The 16,656-nt window shown below is 38.7% G+C and overlaps 1 protein-coding gene and 1 pseudogene across 2 annotated transcripts in view; both read right to left on the bottom strand.

The window, feature by feature from the left end:
- Positions 1–2,585: 2,585 nt before the first annotated feature.
- The window catches only part of LOC109454315 (uncharacterized), a 41,590-nt gene continuing 27,519 nt past the window's right edge, over positions 2,586–16,656 (bottom strand). Inside the window, exons 1-4 of one of the 2 annotated variants that reach the window (XM_074338123.1) lie at positions 14,850–15,006; positions 5,885–6,011; positions 5,622–5,682; positions 2,586–5,221 (exon numbers count right to left, since the gene is read on the bottom strand). In XM_074338123.1, the coding sequence (XP_074194224.1) occupies positions 3,466–5,221; positions 5,622–5,682; positions 5,885–6,011; positions 14,850–14,852 (1,947 nt within the window). In that variant the 5' untranslated portion in view covers positions 14,853–15,006 and the 3' untranslated portion in view covers positions 2,586–3,465. Of the gene's footprint in view, positions 5,222–5,621; positions 5,683–5,884; positions 6,012–14,849; positions 15,007–16,656 lie in introns of those variants that run through there. The other variant, XM_019744816.2, reaches the window with a different exon arrangement.
- LOC141572709 (large ribosomal subunit protein uL6 pseudogene) lies at positions 6,034–8,037 on the bottom strand (annotated as a pseudogene).

Below are 16,656 nucleotides of genomic sequence, written 5' to 3'. Positions count from 1 at the left end.
ATTTGAGATTTACCTGGAAACTAACAAAATTATATTAAAAGATTACAATGTGATGGTTTGCTATACATATACTGAACTATATAACTAATTTGCTAGAAGAGTGGGTCATGGCATTCTCAACACGCACGCGCTCGATAACATTGTGAGGTGACAGACCTATTAATTAACCTGGATACACTTAGGTGCCTATGAGCCTGAATTGCAAAACTTTTGTGCATTGTGAAATTTAGACGCCTACCTTTCAGGAAATGTTTGGAATATTACTACTCCTTATTCCCTTTCTCATGCTAATTGTCCTATTGAAATTTGTTCACCTTATTAATTGGTGGTTTTGGAATGTATCCCAAGAATCCTTCCTTTCCAGAATATGTTGCAACTACAATGCTAGTTATTGGACTTCTTTTCCTTTTGCATATATATATATATATATATATATATATATATATAATTTTATTGGGGTGTCCTGCATTTTGGCTTCAGATAGGATAAGTGATATGTCTATATGAGTATCTAACATGGTCTGATCATAGCGAATAGCCTACAGAGGGGGTAAAGGGCCCTATAAATTGTATTGAAATCAGCCATAGGGATGCCTTCCTCATCCTGGGAATTAAGTTAATTGATTACATTACTAGAGGTGTGTTTTCTTATGTCAGAGCACTGGCCAGTCACTAAATTAGCCATGGGAAAGGAGGAGGGAATTCCTTTGCTTCTGCCTAGACCTTTAGGGCGGAGGCTCCTCAATGATTTTACATTACGTGGGCTTACAAGGCCAAGGTTAACACCATTAGGTTTCAGCATGAATTTATCTCTTATGATCAAATCAACTTACCACTCTGAGGGTTGAAATGAGCCTCTGAAGATTAAAGTTTAATATGCGAAGGGTTAGGAATAATACTTTGTATTTGGGTAATTCTGAGCAACACAATCAGAGAATCATTTATCCCAAAGGGGACAACCTTGGATGAAAAGTTCCTGTTGCCGATGGTGCGACCAGACAACAAGATCACTGACAGTAGCCAAAGGATCTGGAGAAAGTGCAGATGATGCTGACTCTTGGCCAGGGCATCCTGCACTGCTAGCACGAGTGCCAGAATTTGACTACCTGAGCTGATGCTTGTGTGTTTTTGTCCAGATGGCTTGTTTGATCTGGGGACAGAATGTAGCACCTCTCTACTGGAGTCCATTAGGTGTCTTGGTGGCACACTGTCCATAATCACACATGTGATCTCAAAGGATTCCCCAAATGGCCAATGTGTCTAGAACATGGGTGATTTTCTCCAGGACGAAGGCATCCATCAGAGGACTGGGAAACACACTGTAGGTGGGATACACCAGAACTCCGATTTTTGGCTCTATCCTGTGGGTACCAAAATCTTTTCAATGAGGTGGCCTCTGTGGTGAAGCAAGCCTGAGGGGTCCTGACTCATGACCCAAGGAAAACATGGATAGCTGGGTACATTGGATCACCCATCAGCTCAGGGCCAGTGAGAGGCTGTATTTCCAGAAAGACTGTGTCTGTTGTCAGCTTCTTGCATCAGTATATCCTTGGCAAGTTATGGCCATCATGGGTGATTTAGAGACTCTGGGAGGCATGGGAAGCAGATGCTAAAGCCTCTGTGGTATAGGAGTCAGAAGAGGGAGACACTAATGGAGTGACTATTACTTGGTCAGATTCTGGAGTTTTTGTTTTCTCACTCAAAGTTGGTTAATTTTTAAGTACTTTGTAAGTAAAATAGCAGAGAAAGTAATTATGAGATGGCTGGGCTGTTGAAGCTGAGGGGCCTGTACCCATGACAGGGTTCTACCACTGCTTCTTCCACCCTCTCAGCTCACAGCCCCCAGGTGGGCTGCAGAGAAATTTACTGGAGTAGGACAGGTGTGGATTTCTTAAGATGTTTGCCAACAGCCAGGCAAACGGTAGGCTTGAGCTGGGAAAATACAGCTGGAAATGGTCCCAGGATTGCTGTGGAAAGACATAACGCGAATGCCCATGAATTAGTTTCCACCTGGAAAAAACTGGGATATGCCTTTGTTTCAGAACCACATTACGTCCAGAGGTCTGTCTGAGGAGCCTGATTTAAACCCACAGACAGACCTGGGAGCTCTCTCACTTCACTCCTCCTTATGTGCATGAGATGAGGAAGATGCAACCCTAGAGGGTGTTTTCTATTAAGATAGAGCTGCAAGAAAGGCCTGATGGGACTGAGTCCTTCTTCGCAGTCTTTCAATTCTTCCCAAGAAGGATCCTACAGTTGTGGAAAGAAGAGTGGAACACATAAAAATCAAGGTTCAGGGGCAGCCCAGTGGCTCAGGTGGTTGGAGCACAGTGTTCCTAACACCGAGGTAGCCGCTGGATTCCCACATGTGCCAGTGAACTGCGCCCTCTACAGCAACGTTACCCACAGGGGTATCATTACCCACAGGGGTGGTATTTCCAGCTCTCTCTCACTTTTTTTTGGCCTATCACAGGGCTCTTCTAAAATCAAAAGATATTCACCGTCAGTCAGAAGAAACAACAAAAACCAAAGACCCAAATATGAAAATAGTAATTCACATGAAACTAAAATCTTTCAAAAACTTGATATATTTAAACATTTATTCCAACTGTTTATTAGAATGGAAAATGGAAAAAGTATTTAATACCCATCACTCCACAAAAGGAGCTTTGTCAGTAAGAAAGTGAGAAAATATATAATGGAATAGGGATACCAAGGAACTATCACAAAACCAGTAGGAAAATCCCAACAAATATTTTCAATGGCCCTTTAACACAAAACAAATAAAGCATCATAAAAAAAAAATTAAACCTAATTCATATTGGAAATAAACTTGAATTCACCCATGGATCTAACAGGCTTCAAAATGTAAAGAGACAAATTTAAAAAGAGATTAAAAAATGTAGAGACAATATTACTAACTGATTTAATGAAAAATCACTACATATTTATGTTATGCCATTGTTGAAAGACAACTTGCAGAATTATTTCACCTCAATATTTAATTCTAAAATTAATCATAATTAATGTTGAACACCATGAGTTTGAAATGCACAGGTCCACTTTTACATGGAATTTAAAACATGGACCTGTGCAGTTTCAAACTTGTACTGTCCAAGGGTCAAACTGTATTTTTGATCTTCAACTTGGTATTCATTTATGCAGAGGACTAGCTTAAATTATACACAAATTTTCGACTGTGTGGGCAGTAGGTACCTCTAACCCCTGCATTTTTCAAGGGTCTATTGTGGTAAAAATTCCATGTCCAATGATTCACTTAATGAAAGAAACCTGGTAAACACAATTAATTTACAATTTTAATAACAACCCTTTAATCTTGAAAGTTTTCTAGAACATTGTAACTACATTAACTTATGTCAATCTTTCTCATATTATTTACATTTTCAGTTCTTTTCTGTGGGAGTCTTCACATGTAAGGAGGTGAGCCAACTGAAGTCTTTGCACACTATTTACATTCATGAGTTTTTATCCAGTGAGTCCTTTCATGCCTTCGAAAAGAATAGGGATGACTGAAAGCTTTCCCACATTCTTCACATTTATATGGTTTTTCTGCAGTGTGCACTCTCATCATGTGTATTCGAAAAATTTTGTTACAAACGAAGGCTTTTCCACATTCCTTACATTCATAGGGTTTTTCTCCAGTGTGAGTCCTTTCGTGTCTTTGTAAGGAACTGTGATCTCTGTAGGCTTTACCACATTGTTTACAGTCATAGGGTTTCTCTCCAGTGTGAGTCCTCTCATGTCTTTGATACAAACTAAGGCAGGTGAATGCTTTCCCACATTCCTTACATTGATAAGGTGTGTTTCCAGTATGCATTTTCATGTGTCTTTGAATGGTGGTGCGACAAATGAAGGCTTTACCACAATGTTTACATTCATAGGGTTTCTCTCCTGTGTGAGTCCTCTCGTGTGTTTGTAAGGAACGATAATATCTAAAGGCTTTTCCACACTCCTTACATTTGTAGGGTTTCTCTGCAGTATGAGTTCTTTCATGTATTCGCAGGTTACTAGGAGTACTGAATACTTTACTACATTTTTCACATTCATAGGGTTTCTCTCCAGTGTGAGATTTTTTATGTATTTTTAAGAAACTGTTACATCTGAATGCATTCCCACATTCCTTACATTCATACGGTTTCTCTCCTGTGTGTATCCTTTCATGTATTTGTAAGGAACTATAATATCTCAAGGCTTTTCCACATTGCTTACATTCATAGGGTTTCTCTCCTGTGTGTGTCCTTTCATGTGTTTGTAAGGAACTGTAAAATCTGAAAGCTTTCCCACATTCCTTACACTCATAGGGTTTGTCTGCAGTGTGAATTCTTTCATGTTTTCGAAGACAACTGGGAGCACTGAATGCTTTATTACATTTTTTACATTCATAGGGCTTCTCTCCAGTGTGAGACCTTTCATGTATTTGCAAGGAACTGTAATATCTGAAGGCTTTTCCACATTCCTTACATTCATAGGGTTTCTCTCCTGTATGAGTCATTTCGTGTGGTTGTAAAGAACTGTATGATCTGAAGGCCTTTCCACACTCCTTACATTCATAGGGTTTCTCTTCAGTGTGAGTTCTTTCATGTATTTGAAGATGACTGGGATATCTGAAGGCTTTATTACATTTTTTACATTCATAGGGTTTCTCTCCAGGGTGATTCCTTTCATGTCTTTGAAAACTTTTATAATATCGGAAGGCTTTTCCACAGAGTTTACATTGATAGGGCTTCTCTCCTGTGTGGGTTCTTTCACATATTTGAAGTGAAGTTGAAGAAGTAAAGGTTTTCCCACACACCTTACATTTATAAGGAGCATCTACAGAATGCGTGCTCATGTCTCTTTGAGAGCTTTTGAGGCACATGAAGGCTTTCCCACATTCCTCACATTTATACGATTTATCTCCTTTGGGATTTCTTTCATGTGTTTCAGAAAACTGAATATAATTGAAGGCTCTCCCACATATGTTACACTTATATGGCTTCTCTCCATATTTCTGATACTCAGAGGGCTTGTGTCCAGTGTGACATCTGATGTCCCTGTTATGTGATGGTTCAAGTGTGAAGACTTTTCTACACACACTGTATTCCCATGGTTTTACTCCAGGAAGAGTTTTGTTTTTCAGATTGAGATTTGGAGTAAGGCTGAAGTTTTCTCCACATTGACTACTCTCTTTCCCTTCGCAGAGTCTTTCTACCATATGACATCTATAAAAAACAAAAAGCACAATATTAATGATTTCTTTGTTAATGATTCTATATTTATTAGAATATTCGAACTGCATTTTTATGACTTACAGCAAAGTATATGTTTTCTGCCTTGTCTAAATTGTTGGACATTGAATACACTGAATTGCTCTGGAAGACAACTTCAGCCTTGCTATTATCAAAACAGTGACATTCACATTTGGCTTCATTAATGTAAACTATTCCATGTAAACTATTTTGCAAACACTGAACATTTATGTCATATATAAGAAAGCAATTTGGTGAAAAATTCCTGAAAGTAATTAATTTGAAGCACAAGTAGTTTTGGTTGATTCTTTTTAAAATTCCACAGCATAACAGGTTTCTCACCTGAGATACTGTTTTCTATTGTGTGACTCACCTTTGTGTTCTCCCCTGGTTTTTGTACTGTTCTTCAATGTCATGATCGTCCCACTTTTTCCCTAAAATGAAGACGAAGAAATATGATTCCAAAGTATTAGAAATTTTATAAATATCACACATTCTAGTTCTATGATGAGCTGTGACCATGCCCAGTTTATTGACCAATGGCCTCCCTTCCCACATTACAAGTTAGAAAAATGTTAATGGGTAAGAAACACTTGTTCTCTAATTGACAAAGTGAAGGTAACTTGTCATCCTTACCTAGTGAGGCCAGGTTCCTGAAGGTTTCCCGCATCACATCTCTGTAGAGTTTCTTCTGTGAAGGATCCAGCAGAGCCCACTCCTCCAGGGTGAAGGTCACAGCCACATCCTCAAAGGCCACTGAGTCCTAAAATACCACAAATAAGTGTATAGTAAAATTCACAAGACTGACTGCTCTAGACATCTATACTCCATTTACAGGAAGGCTACATATGACTGTCTCATTTACAAACATTTATCCTACGACTGGTCATTAGAAACTTACGCTCTGTCCACAATTACTTCCTCATAAATTTAATACCATCATGAACACATGGAAATTATGTACACATTTTTACCATGATCATACTATATTTTATGTAATTCTTCTAAAGGCAGGGTTCACAGCATGTTGGGACAAACAGAAATGCTATGAAAATGAAACAAACATTATCGTTTTAAGATGACCAATTCCATGTGAAAAAAATTTTTCTTCTTCTCCCTTATTATTTAGAGTACTCCATGAGATAGAGGGTCACATCTGCATGAGGTTTCAGTGAATAAATACATACTAAAGACTAAAAGCTTTTTGTTCTATTGCCATCACCAAATACGAGAGTCTAGAAGGCCTATGACAATGCCAGTTTTAGCAAGGTCCAGCTGGCCACATCATCCTAAAGTTCCCCAGCACATTAAAAATCATCAGATGCTGCTGGCTGAATGACAATATTCTTATAGACAAGCACTGCTTTTCCCTTGTGGAATCTTTATAGTTTTATTTAATTTTTTTTCAATACATGACTTTTATTGTATCTTTAAAATATCACAAATAAGTTTGAGGAATCACTCAACATCTTGGTGTTTCTATAGCTGGACAACTTAGATCTTATTCATCAGCCTGCTGAACGGTTCCATTTTCAGAAACACAAATACCATCCAAAATTTTTCTGATATCCTTATTTTTAACTGCTGTGGCTTGCTGAATTAAAGCAGCTGAATTTGATACAAGTTCAATATCATTTCCTTCAAGAATTAACTCATTTTTCTGGGCTTGAGATACTGAACAAGTAACACCTGACCTCATCTGAACACTGTGGATGTATTTTTCACCCCAAACATGTCTGATTTCAACAAGAGAACCATTCTCCTGAATGACGATGTTGATGGGGAAGTGAGCACACACAGCCCTCATCTTGTAAGGGACGCCCAGGGTAACACCCTTGACCGTGTTCTGTACATGACTACAGATAGTGTGGACAGGAGCCAGTTCCATTCTACTTCCCCACCATTTGTCACCCCAGAGTCTCTTCTTTTTCTTTCCAAGGAGACTGAGTTCTACATTGATGTGATTGAAGTCCCCCCTCAGGGTGCCTCTGGGGCCCTCCACAATAACTGTGCGTCCCTTCAAAGTGATGTCCACATTTTCTGGAATGTCTACAATCTGAATGGTCTTCATCCTTGTAGTAGATGTGGCAAAAAACAAAACAAAACAAAACAAAACAACAAAACACTAATTTTTATAGTTTTAAAAGAGAAACACCACTCTCCAATAATTCTGCGTAAAGCAAAATTATCCTTCAAAAATAAAGTAGGGCTTTCTTAGACAAAATTGAGGGAATCTGTCATGACTACACCAACTCTGAAAGAAACGTTCAAAAATTCATAAGAAAGAATGTAAATAATGAAGGTGGTGAATTAGAAAAGGAATAAGTGAAAGCAAAATACATTTTGTTTCATATCATAATATAACAAATGATATTTTCTTTAAAATAATGTAATCCAACAATGTATTTAGTAATTATGTGCTTATAAATAAGTAAAATAAATGGCAGCAATGTGACAAGGGACACAGTAGAAGGGACTGGGAATAGTGTGGTATGAGCCACTTGAATAATCAGTGAAGTGATACAGTGTGACTTGACAGAGAAGGTGACCTTGTTGTAAATGTATACTGAAAATTCAATGGAAAGCACCAAAAAAGTTTAAAAATATGTGTAATTGATTGCTAAGAGACTAGAAAATGAAAGAATCAGGGAAAATGCTCAAATAAAATCAAATAAGGTAGGAAAAGGTGGAAGACAAAAGAGAAAGTGAACAAAGGTAACAAATAGAAAAATGTAAAAACAGTGGTAGATATTAGTCCAACAGAAAACACTGTGGGATATTAAATACACTTTAACAAATTAAAAAGAACAGAAATCATGCAAAATATATTCTCACACCACACAGACATTAATCTAAAAATCAATAACAGAAAGATAGTTGGAAAACCCAGTATGTGGACATTCAACAATACACTTCTAAATAATCCATGGAATCAAAGAAGTCTCAAGAGGGGCGGCCCGGTGGCTCAGGAGGTTGGAGCTCCATGCTCCTGGCTCTGAAGGCTGCCGGTTCGATTCCCGCATGGGCCATTGGGCTCTCAACCACAAGGTTGCCGGTTCAACTCCTGGAGTCCCGCAGGGGATGGTGGGCTCTGCCCCCTGCAACTAAGATTGAACACGGCACCTTGAGCTGAGCTGCCGCTGAGCTCCCGGATGGCTCAGTTGGTTGGAGCGCATCCTCTCAACCACAAGGTTGCCAGTTTGACTCCCGCAAGGGATGGTGGGCTGTGCCCCCTGCAACTAGCAACGGCAACTGGACCTGGAGCTGAGCTGCACCCTCCACAACTAAGACTGAAAGGACAACAACTTGACTTGGAAAAAAGTCCTGGAAGTGCACACTGTTCCCCAATAAAGTCCTGTTCCCCTTCCCCAATAAAATCTTAAAAAAAAAAAAAAGTAAATGGTAAAGGTAAGCATATAGTAAAAGTAGATCAACTAATTATAAAGCTAGTATGAAGGTTAAAAGACAATAGTAAAATCATATGTACTTATAGTAATTAATTAAGGACATACACACACACACACAAAGATGCAAAACATAATGTCAAAAATAAAATATACGGGGGGAATGAATAAAGTATGTAGTGCTTTTAGAATATGTTGAACTTAACGACCATCAACTTAAAACAGGCTATAAACACAGGTTATATGTGAGGTTCATGATAACCACAAACCAAAAACCTGTAACAGGTACCCCCCAAATAAATGAGAAATGCATCCAAACATAACACTAAGGAAAGTCACCAATGCACGAGAAGAAAGGAACAGAGAAGAACTGCAAAAATAATCAGAAAACAGTTAATAAAACGGCAATAAGTCCATACCCATCAATAATTACTTTAAATGTAAGTGGCCTAAATTCTCCAATCAAAAGACAGAGTCACTGAACAGATAAAAACAGCCACATATATTGGCTTACAAAGAATTACTTCAGATCTAAAGGCACGCACAGACTGAAATTGAAGGGATGGAAAAAGATATTTCATGCAAATACTGAAAAGAAAGCTGGTGTAGGAATAATTACATCAAACAAAATAGACTTTAAAACTGTCTCTAATAAGAGCCAAAGAAGGCCATTACATAATGATAATAGAATCAATCCAATAAAAAGATGTAATAGTTGTAAACATTTATGCACCCAACACATCAGTGCCTAAATACATAACACAAAAATTACAGTCATAAAGGTAAAGATTGATAGTATAATAATAGTAGTAGGGGACTTTAACAACCCACTTACATAAATAAACACATCATCCCAACAGACAACCAACAAGGAAACATTGGCCTTAAAAGACACATTAGACCAGATGGACTTAATAAATATTTACAGAAAATCCCATCCAAATATAACAGAATATACATTCTTTTTCAAGTGCACATGGAACATTCTCCAGGATAGGTCACGTGTTACACCACAAAACAAGTCTCAATACATTTAAAATTGAAGCCATATCAAGTGTCTTTTCTGACCACAACAGTATGAAACTAGAAATCAATTAAAAGAAAAGTGGAAAAAACACAAACACATGGAGGTGAAACTATATGCCACTAAATAATCAAGAGGTTAACAAAGAAACATAAATAAATATCTGAAACAAATGAAAATAAAAACACAGTATTCCAAAATCTATGTGACAAAGCAAAAGCAATTGTAAGAGGAAAGTTTACAGTGCTTCAGGCCTACCTCAAGAAACAAAATTAAAATTTCAAATAAACTACCTAAACTTACATTGAAAAGGATTATAATAAAAAGAACAAACAAAACCCAAAGTTAGTAGCAGGAAATAAAGATCAGAGTGGAAATACATGAAATAGAGCCAAAAAAACCAAAAAACAAAAAAACAACAACAGAAAAGATCAATGAAACTAAGACTGCTTCATTGAAAAGATAAAGTTAATAAACCCTTAGCCAAACTCATCAAGAAAAAAAAAGCCCAAATAAAATCAGAAATGAAAGAAAAGATACAACCAATATCACAGAAACACAAATAATCATAGGTTAATACTATGAACTACTATACACCAACAAACTGGACAACCAAGATCAAATGGATAAAATTCCTAGAAACATTCATCTTTCCAAGACTAAATCAGGAAGAAACAGAAAATCTGAACAAAATGAAACTAGACAGAACATCTAGCAATATAATAAAGGCCACATATGAAAACCCACAGCTAACATACTCAACAGTAAACAGCTGAGCTTTTCCCCTAACATCGGGAACAAGACATGATGCCTACCATCACTACTTTTGTAAAATTTATTTTTAATTATAGTTGATATACATTATATTCATTTCAGGTGTACAACATAGTGATTCAACGTTTATACACCTTAAAAATTGATCACAATAAGTCTAGTAACAATCTGTCACCACACAGTCATTACAATATTATTGACTCTATTCCCTATGCTGTATATTACATTCCCATGACTTATTTTATAACTAGAAGTTTGTACTTCTTAATCCCCTTTCACTTTTCTGCCCATCCGTAGCCTCCTCCTTTGGCAACCAGCAGTTTGTTCTCTATTTGAGGTCTGACCATTATGTTCACAAACTTGTTGCAATGATGTTGCTAAACTTTTTTTTGGTATCAGAGGGATTATTCATTATGAATTAGTATCAACTGGACAAACAGTTAACCAAGTTTACTATTTGGAAGTGCTGAAAAGGCTGTGTGAAAAAGTTAGATGAAAATGACCTGAACATTTTGCCAACAATTCATGGCTCTTGCATCACGACAATGCACCAGCTCACACGGCACTGTCTGTGAGGTAGTTTTAGCCAGTAAACAAATAACTGCATTGGAACACCCTCCCTACTCACCTGATCTGACCCCCCAATGACTTATTTCTTTACCCGAAGATAAAGGAAATATTGACAATGGAATATTACTCAGCCATAATAAAGAATGAAATCTTGCCATTTGCAACAACATGGATGGAGCTAGAGACTATGCTAAGTAAAAAGTCTGACAAGAAAAGACAAATATCGCATGATTACACTTATATGAGTATGTGGAATCTAAAGAAACAAAACAAACAATAACAACAAAAGAAACAGACTCACAGAACAAAGAACTAATAGTTACCAGAAAAAAAGGGGGGCGGAGGGTTTAGGGGGATGGGTGAAAAAGGTGAAGAGGAATAAGAGGTCCAGACTTCCACTTATAAAATAAATAAGTCACCAGGTTATAATTTTACAGCATAGGGAAAATCAGTCAACAATATCATAATAATTTTCTATGGTGACGGTTACTATATTTATTTTGGTGATCACATTGTAAAATATATAAATGTAAAATCACTATGTTGTACACTTGAATCTAATATAAATATGATGTCAACCATACTTTAATAAAAAGTAAATTAAAAAATTTTTTTAAACTGAGAGAAAATAAAACAAAACACCTCTTTAAGGAGTAACCATCTGACGGGCTCACCTCACTCACAGGGTGTAATCATCCTAATACACCTCCAAGACCCACCCTAATATCAAGGAGAACTCAGCCTAGTTACAATTTCACTCTAAACACACAGAGGCTCCAACCAAGACATGGATCCAAAACCACCGTAAGGAGGGCCCCATTCCCATATTCATGCTCTCAAAGGAATAACTAAAACTGTCAACTCAGAGTCCTCTGTATACAGACCCCAGGCTGGGTGGGTCCACGTTACAGCGCAGGGCAGCACAGCTCACAGGAGGGCTCCCCAGGGAGCAGCAGCACCCAGTGCAGGAGCCTCCAGGCTTCTCATCAGCCTGACAGGTAAGAAGCAGAAGGGGGAAAGGGAGGGGTGCGGCTTAAGGCGTCAGTAAACAAACATCAAATACCAGAGTACTCATTACACGAAGAAACATAGGTAAGAAAAGAGGCATTTACACTGTCTTATTTTTATGTAAAGAAACACTAATGGCATGATCTAGAAGAGATTAAAACTATTGTTTTGAGGGTGGCTATACTTAGAGTACTAGAGTGGACCAGGATATGTAGGCAGGAAGTCTTCTTAAGTTAGATTCCTGTCTGAGAGACCTTCCAACGCATTACTTATTTAAAATAAGGAGATGGGGGGTGCAGTTGGCTCAGTTGGTTAGAGCGCAGTGCTCATAACACCAAGGTCACCAGTTCGATTCCCACATGGTTCCAGTGAGCTGCGTCCTCCGCAACAAGATTGAAAAAACAAACAAACAGCTCCTCTTGACTAGGAGCTGATGGGTCCTGGAAAACACACTGTTCCCCAATTAAAAAATATTTTTTTAATGAGAAAATATTTGTATTTTCTATAATCATATTTCCTATGCTTAATTATTACTTTAAATTAACTTTTATGTTTTAAAATTAATTTGATTTTAACTTTTCTACACAGAACACCACTCCAAGATTTAATCCTTTAATCACTAAAAAATGCATACCATCAAAAACTCCCAAATCCCTTTCTGATAAAAAGGAGAAGGGGCAGTAATTATAATAGTTTGTCCATCCACTGTATTTCACACTGGGAATATTTTCAGAAATAATAACATATTATATCACATTAGGGGTTTGCAATTAAGTATTGAAATGAACTAGAAAATTCAAAGGTCTCCGTAAGTTTTGAGTTATTTTCCTTTTAGCAATGAAAAAAAATCAACTGCTTTTTTCTCACATCCATTGAAATACAGATTCATTTGCCTTAGGAATAGTATAGATTTTCAAGTGCAAAAGTTCTCTAGGCATATGGACATACAAAAACTGACCTGAAAATGGAGTAAGCCCGTGAGAACTTAAAAATATCCATCTTATATCTTCAGGTTCTCTTGCCTGAATGGAACCAAACTCTATTAATTTCCACAATCTTGCCTTATTCACACTGTATATCTCTCAGTCAAGTTATATTTTAAAAGCCCAGGTTTAAAACATAAAATATAATGGAAATGAGAATGAAATGTCTGTAATATTCAATGGTTAAAGAAATACAACGAAAATGAATACAAATTATTGGAATCAAAACAGATAAGCAGCTGGCTTTCCTACAGTTCAGAAGGAAACCCACATTCAGAAAGGTGAACATAATCACAAACTTGGTGTCTAGACACGGATTGAGACAGAACCCCTGGAATGGGTCAGTCCCTGGGGAAGGAGAGAGGGACACCAGAGCAGCCCCATGAACGAACTCTGACCGCTCCACACACACACTCTCTCTTGTAAGCATGGAAGCGCTCCCTCCTTCAGGCTTCCATTGTCACAGTGAGGAAACTCAGCCTGATTCAGTTTAAGATTCTGACCCAAATGAACTCCCCAATTCATAAACCCTTTGTCCACCAGACAGAACACCTGATCGTCACAGACCATCTCACTGTGCACAAATTATCCCTGGAATGCAAAGACCCACAACCACAACCTCAGAATGGGCATCATCACCCACTCCCACCCACCCCTATGCAGTTGCACCCCCATTTCCAGGGATCATTAGCTTTTCTCCGGAAATCTACTTGAACAATTCTGCTCTGCAATGCTAAGGCCTGGAACTGTATTTGAAAGCACTGAAAATAAAACCTCAGAAACTCACTACACCTGCTCAGAAAGAAGTGAAAGAACTCTATAAAAATGGAATGTAATACTAGAATACTTTGTCGGAAGTCACCTCTTTCGTGCCTCTTTGGAAGGATTTTACACTGTCTTTCAAGCTCTACTGATTAAACACATTTTATTCCTATTGAAAACAATGATACGTCATTATATGTTTCTTAAATACGTATACTTAAATACGTCAATATATGTTTTCAAGTGACAAACCCAGGAGGGACAGTGCTGACAGGACAGATCACCCAGGAAAGTTTCCAAAGAGCCTCAACCCAAAGAACTTCCCATAGGACGTCTGTGCCCAGGGCAGGAGGAACGGGGATTTCATACAACGTATTCCATCCAGGTGGTTATTCTAGGCTTTCTTCTCATGAAAAAAAAAAAAAAGCAAAAATAGAAATCTTTTAGGACAGAGCATTCCCCTAAAATGATTCTGCTAAAAAATAAACAATTAAAATATTGAGTCTGGTTGAAATGCACCCAGAGGACAGAGTTGATAATGATGCTGTGAGTCGCAGAAGGGAAGTTGGCTTTGGGAATTCGAGGTCGGATCTGGAAATTTAGGAGTTTATTGTCACTCCTAGGAATAGCCAATCTGGGGGAACAGGGTCCTGGATTTGAGATCCTGCATTCCCAAATATGAAAAACTCGGGGAAAAAAACGGGACCCCTGGGTTGAAAGGAGCCGGGGACCCCACAGACCACAGCTCCTCCCGCGCACGAGCCGCGTAGACGGAGTCACGATTGTCTACTGATGACCCTCCCCGTGGTCACCACACCATCTGGGGAGACACGGGACTAGGGGCGCAGAACTGCCCAAAGAGGCTCCGGGGCCGAAGTCGCCCGCTACCCGCCCAGTCCCCACGATGCGAGCCGGGGAGGACTATGGTCTCAGCGGTGCCCCCGACGCACTCCGGTGTGCAGACTCCCGACTTCACCGAGGGGAGGCCGGGTCCCACCACAGCTGGTTCCAGCCGGTTCCAGCCGGTTCCAACCAGCCTCTCGTCCCCGTCTGCGAACCCGGCCCCGCACACTCACCATTTTTTGGTTTCCTGCGTTTCCCTGAGTCCTGCCTAAACTACCACTACCCGTGTAGATCACATCGCCACAGAAAGTACAACAGAGCCATCAGGGACCGTTAATGACAGGCGACGCACATTCCCTAGCCAGGCCTGAAGGTAGCTGGGAAGTCCACGCCCATGCGGTGTCTCGCCCCACCCACCTGCCCCAGAAGCACCTCTGATTGGACAGCTTAACAATGGCGCGCCTTCTCGAGCCTGAGTGACAGCCCTTAGGGGGACCCGAGACTCAGACTTGAAACAGAACTTTTGTCTGGCCTGGGGCTAACGGTACTGTATTTGCCCAGCTCTTCGTGAACATATGGGCACAGGTGTGCACAGGAAATTCTTGAGTTTCCAAATGGAGCAAGTAAGTGCAGAACATGAAGGCAACTTGGCCAGGTGACACTGGAACAAGAGGCTCTTGTGTCCTCTAGGGGGCAAGGGCTTGGTGCAAGGCTGTCAGACCACTGATGGAACTGTGAACCTTGTTTGGAAACACAGACAATATGACCTCACCATCTGTAACACAGTCTGGCTTCATTTCAAACTTTGATCCTTGACAGCAATGAGCCTTCCCTCATCCCACCCCCACCCCCAGTCACTTAACGGAAAGAATCCAGAGCACTTGGCTCTGGTGGGAAGTTGGAACCCAGAGCTCCAGCCTGGGCGCAAGGACTCTTCTCAGTCTAACCACAGGGTGTGAGATGTGTTCATTACATTTCACACTGGAAGGAAATTTAATTTACATCAGTTTTTACCTCTGTCCCCAGAGAACTCTGAAATGTAAATGACTATAATAACCCTAAGACAACTGATTCCCCTTTTCACTGATATAAGAAAAACAATAAATCGTTATATAAACTAGGAATGCACCTTAAATTCTTTTTTCCCACCAGTTTTATTGAGGTATAATTGACAAATAAAATTGTCTATATTTAAAGATTACAACATGATTTGATATACATATACTTATTGTATACTTAAAATTTGCTAAGAGTGGATTAAGCATTCTCATCCCCCGCCCCCAAAGACACACAGTAACTATGTGAGGTGATGGATGTATGACCTACTCTAGAAACCCTTACATGCCTAAGTGATTGGACTGCAAAACTTTTAATGCATTTATTTATTTATATGAACAGCCTAATGGAGATAAAATGTACATAATATACAGTGCAACCCATGTAAAGTACAATTCAACAGTTTTCCGTAATTCCCAGGTGTGTGCAATCATGACCAAGTCAATTTTTAAACATTTTCGTCACCTCAAAAACAAATTTTTTATACTTTTGCCATCACTGCCAATATTGCCATCTTCCTCCTCCAATCACCAGCCTTGGGAATCACTAATCTACTTTTTGTCTTTATATATTACCTTATTTAGGACTTACAAATGAATGGAATTACATATGATCTTGTGATTGACTTCATTCACTCAGCATAATTTTTTTCAAGGGACAACCATGTTGTAGCATGTACCAATACTTCATTCGCCAAATAATATTCCATTGTATGGATAAAACACTTTTTGTTTATCTATTCATCCATTAAGAGACATTTTGTTTATTTTCATTTTTGGCTACTATTAATAACACTACTATAATATTCGAGTACAAATTTTTGTTCAAACATATGTGTTCATTTTTCTTCAACACATGCCTAGGAGAGGAATTGATGGGCCATATGGTGATTCTAGGTTTACTTTTTTAGGAATTGCCAGACTGTTTTCCAAGTGGTTGCACCATTTATAGAATGAAATATTTAAAATGCTCACAGCAATAAAT

The sequence above is a fragment of the Rhinolophus sinicus genome, linkage group LG07 (genome assembly GCF_036562045.2).
Source record: "Rhinolophus sinicus isolate RSC01 linkage group LG07, ASM3656204v1, whole genome shotgun sequence".
Taxonomy (NCBI): domain Eukaryota; kingdom Metazoa; phylum Chordata; class Mammalia; order Chiroptera; family Rhinolophidae; genus Rhinolophus; species Rhinolophus sinicus.
This window is presented reverse-complemented; position numbering and strand designations above follow the sequence as displayed.